This window comes from Dromaius novaehollandiae, chromosome 3 (assembly GCF_036370855.1).
Source record: "Dromaius novaehollandiae isolate bDroNov1 chromosome 3, bDroNov1.hap1, whole genome shotgun sequence".
In the NCBI taxonomy this organism is placed as follows: Eukaryota; Metazoa; Chordata; class Aves; order Casuariiformes; family Dromaiidae; genus Dromaius; species Dromaius novaehollandiae.
The window spans coordinates 117,335,023-117,350,558 of NC_088100.1; the positions used below are offsets into that span (position 1 = coordinate 117,335,023).

Sequence of the window (15,536 nt, forward strand, 5' to 3'; positions counted from 1 at the left end):
TTTCCAAAATCAACCCACAGGCCCATCCACAGTCCATATAAAAACATACCTACTCTATAAACAAATTCACTGTCCTACAGTGAGATAATAATTTGCCTCTTTAGAGAAGGCTCATTAAAGAGAAATAATGTTGCAATAACAAAGCACAAGTGTAGTACTAACAAGAAGAGCAAGCTGAAATATTCTTGGAACATCTGGTCCACTTCTTGTGCTGACAGTGTGTGACCTGGAATCTGACCATCATAAAAAGCTACATTTTTTTTCTTCACAGCCCAGTTGGCTCTGGAAGCAAGTGTATTTTGTTTTTAGCATATAAATGGTGCATAAATTTGTATGGGTCTGTACTGTAATACTTGATATGCATATGTTGCCAAGTTGAGTATCAAGATTTAAATCTCAAGTAGAGCAGCCAGAACTAGTCCCTGTAGTGACACTGTAGTCACATTTTCAATTAAAAAAAAAACTGTTTACAAAACACTTGATTGTGACCCCTATAAATCTCTTATTTGCAACACGATTGATGAATAATTTTCAGCCTATGGGCTGTTTCCAGGTTTCACTCCATTCTTCCACTATTTCACTTCTGGTGTGTGGCTGATCTTTTAACTCACACAGTAATTATTTTTGCTGATTCAGTGGCTAAATCTTAAGCAGAATAATAACTAGTAGAAAAATGAATCCCATTTGGACTAAACAGAAGCATGAAAGTACACAAATCTTCATAGGATACCTGTATTTCATCTGAATACTTATAAATAATAAAACTAGCATGCTTCATATCACAGCAGTATCACTTTAAGGACTATTCGACCATCTGGATTGAATCTCTGTATGTCAGGACAATCTACATTACTTTCTAACAGTAGAAAAAGCGATGCAATACACATCCAGGTCTGGAATTTCTTTTGTCAAGATTTGCAACATGCAAAAAAAATGTTTTTCTCCCAATAAAAGTTCTCCTGATAAGACAGTTCTGTTCCATCTTCAGGCCCACCCCTGCAAAACCCCAAACACCATGTACTGATTTACTAAAGAAAAATTTTAAGAAATACTAATATTTTGTTTAAAAGATAAACAAGATACCTCACTTCTTTGAGATCAATGCATACCCTGAAAGCAGTCTTAAGTATTAATGTAAAGGGAAGACATGCCCACCTAGTATGAGCCCAGCTACTCTGTTTACTCTTTACTCTTCCCCTGGTAAACAGTTATCTTTTCCAGATAAAATTTCTATTTCAATTTTCAGTAGAATTACAGGTGTTAGAAGTGTATTTTCTGCTTAAGACTCCTACAAGGAAAAAAAAGTTCTCAGCTACTTGCAAGCTCACATTGATTTATACTCTACTGTTTTGTTAATAAAGTGATAGTCTGAAACAAAATATTATTTATTATCTTATATTATCTGCTTCATTCTTCTCTCTGAGGAATCATAAATTAAAGTCAACAGCCATTTTATAATCCTGCAGTTCATTATCTCCCATTTCCTAATATCCTCATTGCCTTAGCCTTGCTGTATTTCTTTAGTAATATTTACAAAAATCAAAACCACATTAACACAATGTGCAGATACTTCTTGTTTTAGAACTTACAAAAAGCTTTGCAACTAACAAATGGCTGGTTATGACACTGTCCTCATTCATCTGGCACTTCCCCTGCCATCCTTGATTAAAGTTTAATCTACATTTTCTGTTGCGGAGTTATCTCAATTGGTGTTCCCATTCGCAGGGTGGCCTATTACTTTTTGGATTCTTATTTGAAATGGTGGTCACATCTCCTCAACCTATTCCTTCATCTGAAATTTTTATCAAGTTTCTGCATATTTTTGTGGCTTTGAGACTTTCAGATAACAGGGGCTGCAATCCACTTACTTTATCTAGTATCACAAGGCTTAAAAGAAGAACAGGCAAGTAGCTTGAATCACCAGAGACAAGAGTGGTCAGTCCTCTAATCCTTCAAGTTTGAAACTGAATTTGCAATTGGAAAAAGATCACACTGACATTTAATCAAGCACAGATCTGGATCTATTTTACATGTACTTGTTTTGGGTCCAGCTGCTGCTGGCCCTTCCTCCTCAAACATGCAAGATTAACTTTATACTAGTGTTCTCTATCCTCCACTTGTAAAGTCTGTCTCAGGAGCAAGCCATGGTTGTGCTCTGAGATCAGGGACAACAATTACTGCCCTCCACAAGCCCATGGGCAACACTGCAACACAACATTGCTGATAGGAAGCACAGCAAGCGTCTCCCTTGGGGGAGGACCAGACAAGCACTGTGGCAAGGCAGCACTAGGGATGAATTCTGGAAACGCACGCTTTCTCATTGATGTTAAACCACCTGCTACTCAGAACTGTCTCCTAAAGGCCTCCATAGTCCAAAAGCCCTGGGTTGGAATCGGGAGCTCAAATGCACATAATTTATAGCTGGTTTGACCCATCTGGAGTTTACTGGAGAGGCAAATGACTCTTTCAGTTGGGTATGAAAAACACATACGGGCACACAGCTGCAAAGTGGAACTTCTTTGGTCTACAAACTCTGTCATTCTAACCACAAGCTTGTCTGCCCAGGCTGCCTCCTTAGAAAATACTACCACACTTGCAAGATCTTCAGTTCCTAATATTTCATTGGGACAGACCACAGTACGTTTTCTGGTATAATATATTACAAAGTATCGTAAATAATTAAAAATTAATCACGCTTGTCAAAATAAATAAATGCATTCAATGATGCAGTGCGCCTGAATTTTTTATAGCATCTATTTGCTTATTCATGAATTAAAAGAAAAAAAAGTCTAGTAATCCACAATGGATTGCCTACTCATTACAGCACATACAGGCCTGATTCAGATCCCAGCAGTGGAGATTTTTCTGTCAATCTTTAGCACATCAGTAGAATTTTAACATAAAAAAGCTCTGATCCTGCAAAAAGTTACATAAGCATGACTTCAAAAACATCAGTAGCTACAACAGATCTTCATGCATTGTGTAGGGCCTAGCCAGCAGACACACTATTGATTTTATCACACACTGATCCACTTAGAGGAAGGGGGAATACAGGAATGGAGGAGAGTGAAGCATTTTAGCACAAAATTTGCTAAGAAAAACCCTAAGAAATATCTTGATAGACTCCCTTATACAGATTTCTGTAAGCTGACAATCCTGCAGTTCTTGACAACAAATACCCAATATTTTTGCATAACAAATGATCCAATACCATTCACAAGGCTTTAATGAAATAGCAAGTATTATTCAGTGCTTAAATAGCACCTTTACTCTCTGAATCTTCAAATTGTTCTGAAAAGCTTAGTGCCTTTTCTCTCTTTTCCAAAAAAAAAAAAAAAGGGGGGGGGGGGAAGGAAATGAACAACCCTGCTAGCACAGACCAAAGATCCGTCAAACTTCTGGCTCTGAAAATGGGCAGGTGTAGATACACAGGGAATAATACATGAACAGGGAAAGCGAACAGTAGTATTTCCCAGGCATATTCCCCTAGCCTTCAAGGATCTATAGCTCACGGACTTTCCAAGCCAGAAAAGGTATTTTGAGAATTTAATATCCCTCATGTTATTTTTCTTTCCTGCACATGTCCATCACTTTGTGCACCCACAAAAAGTTTTAGCACCAACAATTCCCTCTGTGGAAAGGTTCCAGTTTTACTCTTTTTTCATATGGAAGGATCTCCTTTTATCTTTGTTTTGAAACTGACACCTACTAATTTCATCGCATACATTCCAATTCTTTATTAGAAGAGATGAAGAATATTCATTCTGCACTCATTTTCTCTGTGCTTTGTAACATCTTGTTATTTTATAAACATCTACCATGCATTCCTTTAGTTGTCTCTTCCAGACAGAACAGCTCCACTCAATTTAACTGCTCCTAAAATGAGAGCCATTCAGTACCTTTGATCATCCTTTCCTTTTTTTTTTTTTTTTTTTAATTTTCCCAATTGTATTGAATGCTTTTTGAAGTATGGGAACCAGAACAGAATGCTGCATTCTAGATACAGCTGCCCCACAGGTTTTTACAGTGGAATAATTATTGCTGTTTTATTTTCTATTCCATTCCCAATAATTCCTAACATTACATTTATTCTGTGACTGCTACTGAATTGATGTTTTCACAGCTGTATTCTAACACCCAAATCAGCTTGACTGATTAAAATCAGCGCAGAATCCATCCTTATATATGCCAAATTCAGATTGTTTCTCCCACCACCACAACCAAATCATCTACACTAAATTTCATCTGCCACTGTTTTGCAGCTAAGCATCCTTTTTCAATTCTTTGCAAACCAGACTTCCTCTCCTCTACCCTGAATAATTTAATATCTGACTTTGCCACCTCACCATCTATCCCTATTTAGGAGATCAATGACCTGTATGACACCACAGTCTGAACACAGCAAGTGAGCAGAGCACTCAGATGTGACTGTAACCAAACACAGAAATATCTAAAACTGGCTCTTCCTCAAGGTAGTTCAATCCATGTTAATTTACTCTGATTCCAAGAGACTAAGCCTGCATCATACGGGTGGGGAGGGGAGGGAAGGACAGGACAAAAGCAAACAGAAGTTCTCCCAATGTCTCTCTTTGAGAGACCGACCAATGATTTCCTACTCAACCTTTTAGATAAAGGAAACACAGTGAATCATATCTAAGGCATTTGTCTCCATCAATGTCTTGACATGACTTGATAGCCAAGTGACAAGGATGAGCTAAACTATCTCAAAATCTAGTTATGCTATCTGTTTATGTCAGTGCATTACTGTCTGCAAAGGAGACGAAATGAGATTGAGATAATTGGAAGTACAATTTGCAGGGAACAGTGGGGGTTGGAATTACTGTGCTTAATTATTTCAGATTGAAACAGACCACGCAACTATCTGTGCCAAGCAGCTGTAATTAAAGTGATTTAAAATAGAAAGATGCTAGCTCCAAGTGTTGATTTTTCCAATGAATCTTTACATGCACAGGAGTTAGTCATCTGTGAGCTGCAGACCTGTGGATCTTTTGAGAGGCGTAAGAGAAAATTACCACTGACTACGTCCAATGTGCCTGATGATTTTAAAAAAGAGAAACACCACATACCCACACGATACAAATCCAAATCCACCAAACCTATGTACCACTTGTGATTTGCCAGAAGACAGCAGAATACAAGCTTCAGCCTAGATCACCTATACTCCAGAAGGAGAAAGAAAAAAAACTTTGAGCTTAGAAATGGAATTTTAAGCCAACAGCAACTGAAACTCATCAACCAATACCACCTTGCTTCTGGGCTACAGGGCCAGCCAACAGTGCTCCCCTTCTTCTGCTTTAATGAACATATAAAACTGACTGAATAACAGACAAAAGTAGAACTTTTCAAAAGAGAACCTGAAAGAAACACAAATTGACAATATGCAGCGCTGCAGTAACCCAGTTGGGCTCTTCACCTGGAACGGGGAGCACTAAAACCTCATCCACTCCCTGTCTGAGCCAGCCAGTGGCTTCAGCCTCAGCTATCCGCATTCCCACAGGCAAGTTTTCTACTCATTGTGGCAGCCTGCACGTTCCACACCACCCTTACAATAATTTCTCTGAAACTAGCGTATTCCTGCATGGAGCTTCTCATTTGCTTTTATTTTATGACCACCTTGCCAAACATCTCCTAAACAGATTTATTTCCTCACTGGTTTTCCCCATTTCTTCCACTGCAGAAAGTGATGGCTACTCTTTTCAAATCAATTCAAAACAAACATGCTTTAATTCCTAAATTTCATTAGCAACCAACTTGCACAAGAATTTAAGTAAAAGGAAACCTTCATATATTTTAATATTTTCTCAACAAGAACACTTTCTGATTTATTCCAAAATTTCTCTTAACTGTATCTTTCTTTATAGCAAGTAACTTGTTGTGTGCATACATGTTCTTCAATGGGAAAATTAGAAGATATTTCTATGCATCACAAACATGGTCCATCCGCTTTAAGCACAACATAGATCTCACCAAAATGAGTGAATCTGCTCATGTGTAAGTGCTGAAGCAATCAGCCCTAAAAGTTTATTTATAATGGATAGCTGGAGAAAAATAATATACTCTGATATGGATGACAAAGCAGAATGCATGAACATGAATGAAAGCTGCACTGAAACTTTTCCACAGTGTTTGCCTGAATGTAATAGCTGTTATAAGCAGTCAAACTGCAGGTCTGCAAAGTCAAATGCCATCTCTGATGCTGGCCAGTAAGAGAGGGGTCCTTTTGCTTGCAACATCCTGTAAAAGGCTTCTTGAGCCAGGGACTGTAGACAGACCATTGCATTAAATAGCCAGTGATGAATGTATTCTGCAAGAATTCATCCAGTCCTTCTTTAAACTTACGCATACATCTGATCTCCATAACATTAAGTCGAGCCTCCTATTGCCACAGTTTATTCAGGTATTACATGAAAAATACCTCCTCTTGCTTGTTCTATACCTACTACCTGGTAAATTCATGGCTCTTTCCTGCTCTTCCTCGCTACATGTTTTTACAGACCTCTGAGTCCTACCATCACACGCAGATGAAAGTATTTCTGACTGCTTAGTTTATTTCTATGGAAACCATTCCTTATTTCTGATAATCTTTGTTGTCCTTCCCTATACCTCTTAGTTCTATATTCCCTTTGCCTGGAAAAGGCTTTTAGCCCTAACTCCCTTTTTCTCTTTTGTAGCTTCATTTTCCTCAACACCACCTAATTTCTTATGAGAAGAGTCTTCATGCAGATGTTACCAACAGCAGGAAGGATGTTTGGGAGTTTTCTGCCTTCCCAGGATTAGGATAGCACAAATACATCTAAGAGCCTTTTTTATCACTTACGAAATATGCTGCTGTTTACAGACACAATCACAAGCAGGAAAAAGAACCCCAACAAACCAACTTTTCTTCCATGGGAGAAGAAAAGAACATTACATTCCCATCTTTTCACAGTTCTTCTTTAAAGATAGCATTGTTTTTCTTATATTAAGGGTGAAACCTATCATTCATTTTGTCACCAAAGGGAAAATGTAAGCCTTGGCACAAAGAAATTGTCTAAACTAGTTTGCAAATAAGCAAGCAGTAAGCAGCATTTTGAGCAAATTTAAAGCTCCAGACTCAATGTTTTTTATTCTTTTATGCATCTCTTCCATGTACGAAATGACCTTAAATGGATTTTAACATTCTCATGCTTTAAATTACTCAGAGTGAGGTAAAGCTGAATTCATCAACAGTTATTCTAAGAGCTTTTGAGGAAGGCAGTATATGTTAAAATTACTATTCTCATCCAAATACTGCCCACAGCACAGGTCAGCTTGATTTCGATTTTATACAAGACTACTTCGTATTTTGCTTCCTACATATTTGATGCAGATTGTCTTTAGACAAAAAACAGATACTTCATATGCAGAGTGACTCCTCTTGTTTGTTACACTGCTTGCATTCATTATTTGCCACAACAAAAGGATTGTAGCTGTCTAAAGTATTTTAGAGGACACGGTTTTCACAGTCACTACATTGAAGGCATTGCGTGGCTGTATTCATTTTACCTTTTGGTGTATCCTCAGAGTGATCTCTTTCTGGTCCTTCTGGGATGTTTAGCTGTGAAATCTCTTCTGCATTCACTCTAAGCCAGGCCCTGTTGTGGTTTTCCTGATCTTTTGAGGAAAGGGAATATTCCAGCTCACAAGGAGATTCAAAATTGCAATCAAATACTGGAAAAGAAAAACAGACATAGAACATACCAGGTTAATTAAGTTCAACTTCCTCTGTGCTAGAAGGTGTGTACACACACATATATATTTTTTAACAAGCCAGGACTTGTTTTCTTCTGCAATGAGGTAAAGAGATACGGGGGAAGCCCATAAATAGGAAAGAATTTGTTCAGAATGGACCACGCTGAAAGGTTCAATATGGAGGCAGTGGCAGATCAAGAGCAGGGCCCAACAGCCAGCCATTTCCCTTTCAGCTAGATATAAGGGCAGCCCAGGCTAAAGCAGGGAAAGCCATCACCTAGACTGATGGGAAATAGCCTAGTCAGTTGATAAAATGAAATCTCTTCTGGGATGCAGGTTCAAATTCAACCAGGACCATTACAGTAACAAGGCTACTAACTAACTTCATAGTCATGTTCCAGCTCAGTGAGCCAGGACTCTACAAAATGAATCTCATTACAATATGGCCAGAATGTAGATACTGGCAGTCTTAGTGATTATACCCTACAAAGCAACCTTTTGACTCCCTGGGTTTGAAACACTTCAACGCAGTAGTTGAAGCTTTATCTGCTGCTGCAAACCTTAGCCTCCTGGCTGTACAGCCAGCATCTGTCTACAATACAGATACTTCTTTCTGAGATGTTTCCCTTTTAGAAACCAATTACCCTGCTGGTGCAACTATGCTTTTTTCTCTGTGTACAGTTTACTATCACATCATAATTCAAGTTGCTTAATACAACACCCAGTGACAACCAGCACAGATTTTATTTTAATCATCATTGCTAAGTTTTCCTTGAATAGATCGTATATGTTTGCTTCTACCACCACATTCAGCACTCAACACAATACTCACTAAAGGAAAGAAACTACTTCCAAACTAGCCCAACATGGAAAGGCCAGGTCCTTCTGTAAAAGGCAACAAAAAATTCCAACTATTCTTTGGAGATCTTAGGTAGTGTCTACTGCCCTGCCACAGGTATGCAAGTAGGACAAATAGTCTGAATTGCCATTAGTGAGATTATCTAAGACTTTTTTTAAACTCCAATTATATTCTCTATTAAACATCTAATTTCTTCTCAGTATGCACAGATTTATGCAGTTCAGCCTATCCTCCAGGTGATATAACATCTTTTAATCTCAAGGTTAATGCTTTTGCCCTCTGTCTATACTTTTTCAGCTAATTCACCTTTTTAATAGCAAACGGGAAGAAGCAGAGTCTATCTTTTCAGTTTACATTTTATTTTCTTACTGAGGTGTTTTATCATTCTCTCAGCATTTTAATTATTTCATAACACCATGAAAAACATGATGTAAGGAATTCATATCTACCACAAACAGCAGTAACAAGGATTGTACATATTTCCTTCACTCTGAATGCACAGGCCACTACCCTTTTCAGGACTCTGTATTATCAACGTAAATTTCATGATACCATGAAGCAGACTTGAATGGAGACAGTAGGGAACAGTGCACATATTCATGCTATCCAGTTTATTGCAATATTGTATCCAAAGTTCAGACCACTTATCTCTACTCCCTTACCTGTTCTTATAAAAAGAAAAACAAACCCAACAGTTTTTTTTAAATCCATAAAGTATGAGAGCCTACTAAACTTTGTATAAGTGCACAAACATGCACAAGAACACACAAACACTGAACTACACAGTACTGAAGACACACCATCACTACTGACTAGTTCACTTATGGGGAACACATTGATTAGTATATGCTTCAAGGTACTGCCAAAAAAAAAAAAAAAAAAAGGAAGAAAAAAAAAACCACCACAGCTCATGCAAGACTACTCTGACAGGACCACAGAGCTACAGAAGGGGAAGCCCAGGCCAAGGAAAGTATCAGACAAGTGAAACCATTTCACATCAGCTGACTTCATTCTTTGCCAGCTTCTCCTCAAGCAGTCCTACAATGACCTGTCGAGTGGTCACCACTTGCTTCCACTCTTCTACCATCCAACTACTGGAAGCAGAAGAGCAGCACTTCAGAGACATCTAGAAGGCTATCTCATTTTCCTCCTCCAATTCTTATTCCTTCCCCATTACAGTGCCTACAAGAACTCAATAGATAGCTCAGCTCCCTCATTTTGTTTCAATTTCCAGAGAGCTGTCAATTCACTGTGGAGCACTCAATGCAGTAGGCCTCTGACTTACAACTGGGACAACCTGTTTGGGGTACATGACGAAAAAAGTAGCAGTGTTATGAACCTTGCAAGCAACTAACACCTCTGCCTGAAGTGGGAAAGTAAAGGAAAGGGGCCCTTGAACAGCTACAGAGAAGTGGACAAGATCTAACACGCCTGTAGCAATCAAGCTGAACAGCCTTTAAAACAGGTCATTCCTTGGAAAAAAAGAAGAGACTACTTGGATCATATACCCTAGAGTGTCTGCAATTCAATGAAAACATACTTGCACCTATTTAGAAAACTTGACAGTCCTGGCAACCCTCTCCCTATATTACCAGAATATATGCATTCTTCATAAGCCCCTATTCAAATTAATCTCATACCAGGCCCAGATTTTGGTACAGTGCAACTACCTATTCAGCACAAAGAAATGATGAAAAAGAAATGCTAGCTAATGCAACACAGCAAAGCCTACACAAACTGAGTCCATTCTTCCAAACCTAATGTCAGCTTCCTAACCCCAAGCCTTCCTTGTTTTACAGTGTTCTTCACTATAGATAATGTAATATCCTTTATATATAAATAAATGCTTTTTTATTTTTTTTCCTCACTGATAAGCTGTTCTCGGTGAGGCAGCTGCTGCAAGACCATATAAACCACATTTGCAAAAACAGAACCTTTACAATGTTTGAATTACTGCCACAAATCATCTGTCAAATTTTAATGCCTTTGCAACAGGTCTTTTTCCTTACTTTTTGACTTTTGTCTTAATATGTTTAAGTCTGACACCAAGCTTTTTTTTTTTTCTGCCTGGCTAAGGACACAAAGAAGTAGCCGTCTACCTTTGGAAGCTGAATAACAGCTATCCTTTTTAAAAAACAGCAGACACTGCAGGAAAGGCAATTAAATGTAACACGACCTTTAGTGATTATTTTTTTAAGCTACCACCAATACAAATTGACTAGATATAGAGCTTTAGGATTTGGATAGTGTGCCTAGTCAGTAAGGTTTATTTTTTTTTCCAATGAGATGTCACACAAAGATTTATATCCAGCGTATACATTTGTGCAACAGCTATACTGACATTATAGATCTTGAAGATTCTATAGTAATTTAAGTTCCAGCAAATTGCAAAGTCTCTTTTTAAATATATTGCAGAAACACAGGACCCATTGTCCAAAATTCTTTTGCATTTGCAACCACTAGACACTGAAGAAGCAGAACAGAATAATTTATTAGAAGTGTATTTCATAATCATTATACTTTTAAAGAGGAAACAAAACGATGCTTACAATCAAATAAAGGTAAACACCTGTTTAAGGAAGGCAGTAGACATCGATGAATCCACTTTTCGGTATGTAAGAAGACACAGGATACAGACCATAAACTGAAATGTAAATTAAGCCACCATCTGATTGAAAAGACAGTGGAATCTGTGTGTATCTGATGATTACGAGTCTTGTGAGTGCTTCAATTTATTTATTTTTAATCAAAGTACTTGTCAACAATAATTTGTGCATAAATAACTAAAATATCTGGCAAATATATGTTTCAATTAAACTGATTCAAGTTTCCAGTCAGTTAAGAGATCAAAAATAGTAGTATAAGTAATACTAGATCCCCAAAACACAGTAATTTGCAGCAAATAACCTTTTACATTGCTACAGGTCAGATTACTGATCAGTTGCTTGTTGAATCAGCTCAGATCACTTGTTTAACTATACCTCACCGAAAAACGTCTTATGGCATATGGAAATACAATGCCTGTTCTTTTTAAGAAACTACTGATTTTCCTTTCTTCAGTTGCCCAATAACAGGTTGTTTGTTTTAAATCAAGCCTCCTTTCAACCACAAAAAGCGTATCAGTCAGTAGTTTCCTCATACACTGTTCCTTTCTAGCTCTACATGCTTCTGTTTGTCTTCAAAGGGTCCTTTTCGCCTCCGGCCTCTTGGTTCTCACAGATCCCTCTTGCTGCATCCCCCTCAGCAGATCACCCTTTTGAAAAGGTGGCAAGGTGCAGGTCTTTCCTTCCCTCACTAGGATAGAGAGGCAGGGTGTAGAGGCTCTCTGTTCTCAGAAGGACCAGCTTAAGTGATACACCTCTTAACTGGCACCTGATCAGTTTAAACTTGACTAATCTGAACTACATGTACAGATACAAGCACACAACTTAGAGGTCACTTATATGGATCAAAGTAGAACCACAACCTTCCTTAAGAACACACCTCCTCCAGTGGCAACGATCACAGCAGCAGCGTAGAAACGGATAAAATGTTCTTGCACAGAATGTCTCTTTATATACAAATATTGACAGTTATTCCTTGTGGAGAAGATATAATTTAAATTGCATAGTAGAGAAGTACTCTGCTGAGTGAGCTTTCAGACCTCCATCAATACCCACTAACCTCTATTATACTCATGTTATAAGGCCTATAAGCTTTTAATTTATGACAGGGAAATGACAAATTGATTTTCCAGTTATTAACCCTAGGGAAAGAGCCAGTTCCTGAAGCTTTCCCCATTTCCTCTGGATAAAAAGGGGCAGAGGGCATTCAACCTAAGGGTCTGGATCTCCTTATTAGGCCCTTCTGAAGTTCTGTCAAATACTCTGGGGGACACGTGGGGTAACGTAAGGAAGCCTGCAGTGATAACTATTTTTCCCAGAAAACGGAGAATGAACAGGAAACTCTGTGCTCTCTGGCTGTCAATTCAGTAACTTGCAGAACATCAAGGAGAAACTCCTGGAAGAAGGCAAGTTAAATATAGGTCAGGCCCATTAGCATGAAGAAGCTGTGAAACTCCTAGGCAAATTAAGCCCTAATGCCACCTCTCCGCTGCGTGGTAGGAGATACAGCAAAAAACTGAAATTAGCAAATCCATCGCAGGACAGAAGAGATCAGAAAACCATGCAAAAATGCAGGGGAGGAGGGGAAAAAGACGTCAGCAGTCAGGCAAATTACAGAGGTAAAATAATTGCAGGGTTTAACTGTTTTTCTTACAGAGACAGAAAACGCAAAAAGACATTTTCACCTACTTCTTTCCATTGCTGGGCACTGAGAAAGAGCAAAATGGCACACTACAAGAGAAAGCAAAACATGCACATCCCAACTGCGCACCAGCAGCCTTACTACCCCTAGCAGATGCGCGTTTGTCAGCAACAGCCTGGCCTTTAGGGCTGGACCTTCTGGAGCTGACAAACTTGCGAGAAGCAATGTGTTTTTAAGAGACGAGGTCAGGAATTTGGAAAGAAATCAAGGAACTCCGGGGTACAGCAACACGCAGCGCAACCTGAGGATTACATGTAGCCTGACACACCTCACTCATCTGTGCGTGAAGAGCAGAGTGGCTGAGCAGCTGGACAGCAAATCAATCCCTTTCCCCACCACGAGATTCCAGGCTATACTCATCAGGGACTTGGTTTTAACTTAAAACTACTTAGCGCAAGTTAGCTTATCACTCCGTGTCCTTCCTCCACGCCAGTACATCTTCATCTGCTTTCCCCCGACCTTGAGTTTGCTGACAGGAATTTCTCTCCACCCTCACGAGACGACCGTTAGAGCCGGCGCAGCGCGCGAGGCGCAGCCGTTACCCACCCCCCGTCCGTTAGAGCCGGCGCAGCGCGCAAGGCGCGGCCGTTACCCCTCCCTCCCCCCGGCCGTTAGGGCCGTTACCGCCGCGCCTCCTCCCTGGCCGCCAACGGCACCGAGCGGCGCCCGCTCCCAGACCCCGCCGCCCGGGCAGCCATTTCGCGACCCCCGAACTGCGACGGGTGGGCTCCTGGGGTGCTGCCCCTTCTGCTGGAGAGCCCCCGACAGCCTCCTTTAAGGCAGCACTTTTTTTTTGTTTTGTTTTTAAATGCTGCTGCCCAGGGTCCCTTCCTACCGTCTCTCTCCTTGGAGAGCTCCCCAGCCCGTCCGCCACCTGCTCAGCAGCACGGGCAGCCCTGCCGATAGCTAGGCAGGGCAGCAGCCCCCGTCCGTGCCGGGGCAGGCGGGCGCTCCCGAGGTCTCTGCAGCGCTTGCTGCCTGGTACAAGGGCAGCTCCATCGACTCCCTGCAGTACCTAACGAGCTTGTCTTCCGCGGGGAATCGCCGGGGGTTGCGGGAGATGTTGCCCCCAGCACGATCAAACTGGCTTTGGCTCAGGGATGGAGCCGGCCCAGCTCATCTGCGAGGGCCAGGTGTGCACCCACAGCGCTGCCTCCCCCTTAATCGTGCACATTAAGAGAGGGAAAAGAAACCCGCTAGGTTTCCCCCAAGAGATGCTATTACAGTTAGATAGTGTCCCAAAAAAGTTTTAGAGATGCTGTACCACACAGGACACACAATTCCACCGGCTTTATAGAAACACTAAATAAACTGCTAGGAATAGAGCTGGGGAATCCTGGCACTTGGGCCCCCGTGCTAAGTGTAGGACACGGTGCTTTCATATTTGGAGAAGCTGTTCTCTTAATGCCAAAAGCTTTTAAATTAATCTACTGGAGGGCAAATAACAGCTGGATGGCTCACATCCTCCAGTAGATGACAATAATGTAACCATTCATTTATTTGTTAAGAGGATCTTTAAAATGACAGCATATACTTTATATCCACTCTGTTTCTCAGTGTGCACTAGGGACTGAATCACCAAAATCTTTGACAGTTGCTTTGTTCAGTGGAAATCAAGCTACAAAGAAGAGGGCCAGGAGTCCTTTATCAATCAATTATAAGCATGGTCTTTCACAACAGCTACAGAGTGAGGTGCAGTGGGAAGAACAGCCATTAATAGCTCTCTTTTTCATTTCTCCTGTGAAAAAGTGACAGAGCTCATCCTCTGCACAACAAATATTTGTCCACCAAGTCTCCCGTGCATGCAGTAAAAGTAATCAATGAAAGTGCATTTCTAATGCCAGTTCTGGTCAAATGTCTGAAGAACTCACTAACAATGATTGTTAGAAAACATGCTCCAGTTGGCTCAAAACAGTAGTTGGATGAACTGTCATATTTTGACAATTCATACAAGGGACGTCTTGCATGAAGTCTGAGAGATCTCTAGAGGAAATGAATAGTTGAGAGACAGGGAGAAAAGACATTTGTTGTCTTACTGTATGCTATTTTATTATTGATGAAATGTTGAGCTGTCATTGGCATATTATATTCAGATGAAAGAGGATGTAAGGAAAAGGATAACTTCAAAGAAGGTAAAATGTTCTCCTTAATAAGATTTTTTTGTTCTTTGCTTAGCACAGCCTTCAGCTTACTTCGGCAGATGCTGCTTCTCCTGTGATTCCCCCCCTCCCCTTGGAGGTGTTCAGACCCATTACGTGTGGCAAAAGGAACATCTAACGATTGTTAAACAAGAATTCTTGCACATATGTATGGGGTCACAGCATCTGCTATTTTATATGGAGCAATTCCATTAATTTAGTGTCAGTAACTGCTGTTAATTGAAGACTTACCCTATTATAAAACTCTACCCGCAATTATGTTAGAATACTTCCAAGATTACAAAAAGCTTCCTTTGAAAGTTAGGAGATGTCTGAATTAAGGTGGTATATCACTTTTGTATTATCTTTAACAACAAAGAATCAATTCATTTTTTCCTCTGGGGCAAAATACTATTCTCCTTATTCCTCTTCTGACTTTATTTCACCTTCCAAACTGGATCTTGTTGTAATAATCCATAACCAAATCCTTATCTGTACTATGC

At 40.0% G+C, this 15,536-nt stretch overlaps 1 protein-coding gene across 1 annotated transcript in view; it reads right to left on the minus strand.

The window, feature by feature from the left end:
* Positions 1 to 15,536, minus strand: part of ALK (ALK receptor tyrosine kinase) — a 319,617-nt gene that overhangs the window by 217,910 nt on the left and 86,171 nt on the right. The window contains exon 3 of the mRNA XM_064510188.1: positions 7,546 to 7,710. Coding sequence (XP_064366258.1) covers positions 7,546 to 7,710 — 165 coding nt within the window. The remainder of the gene's footprint in view (positions 1 to 7,545; positions 7,711 to 15,536) is intronic.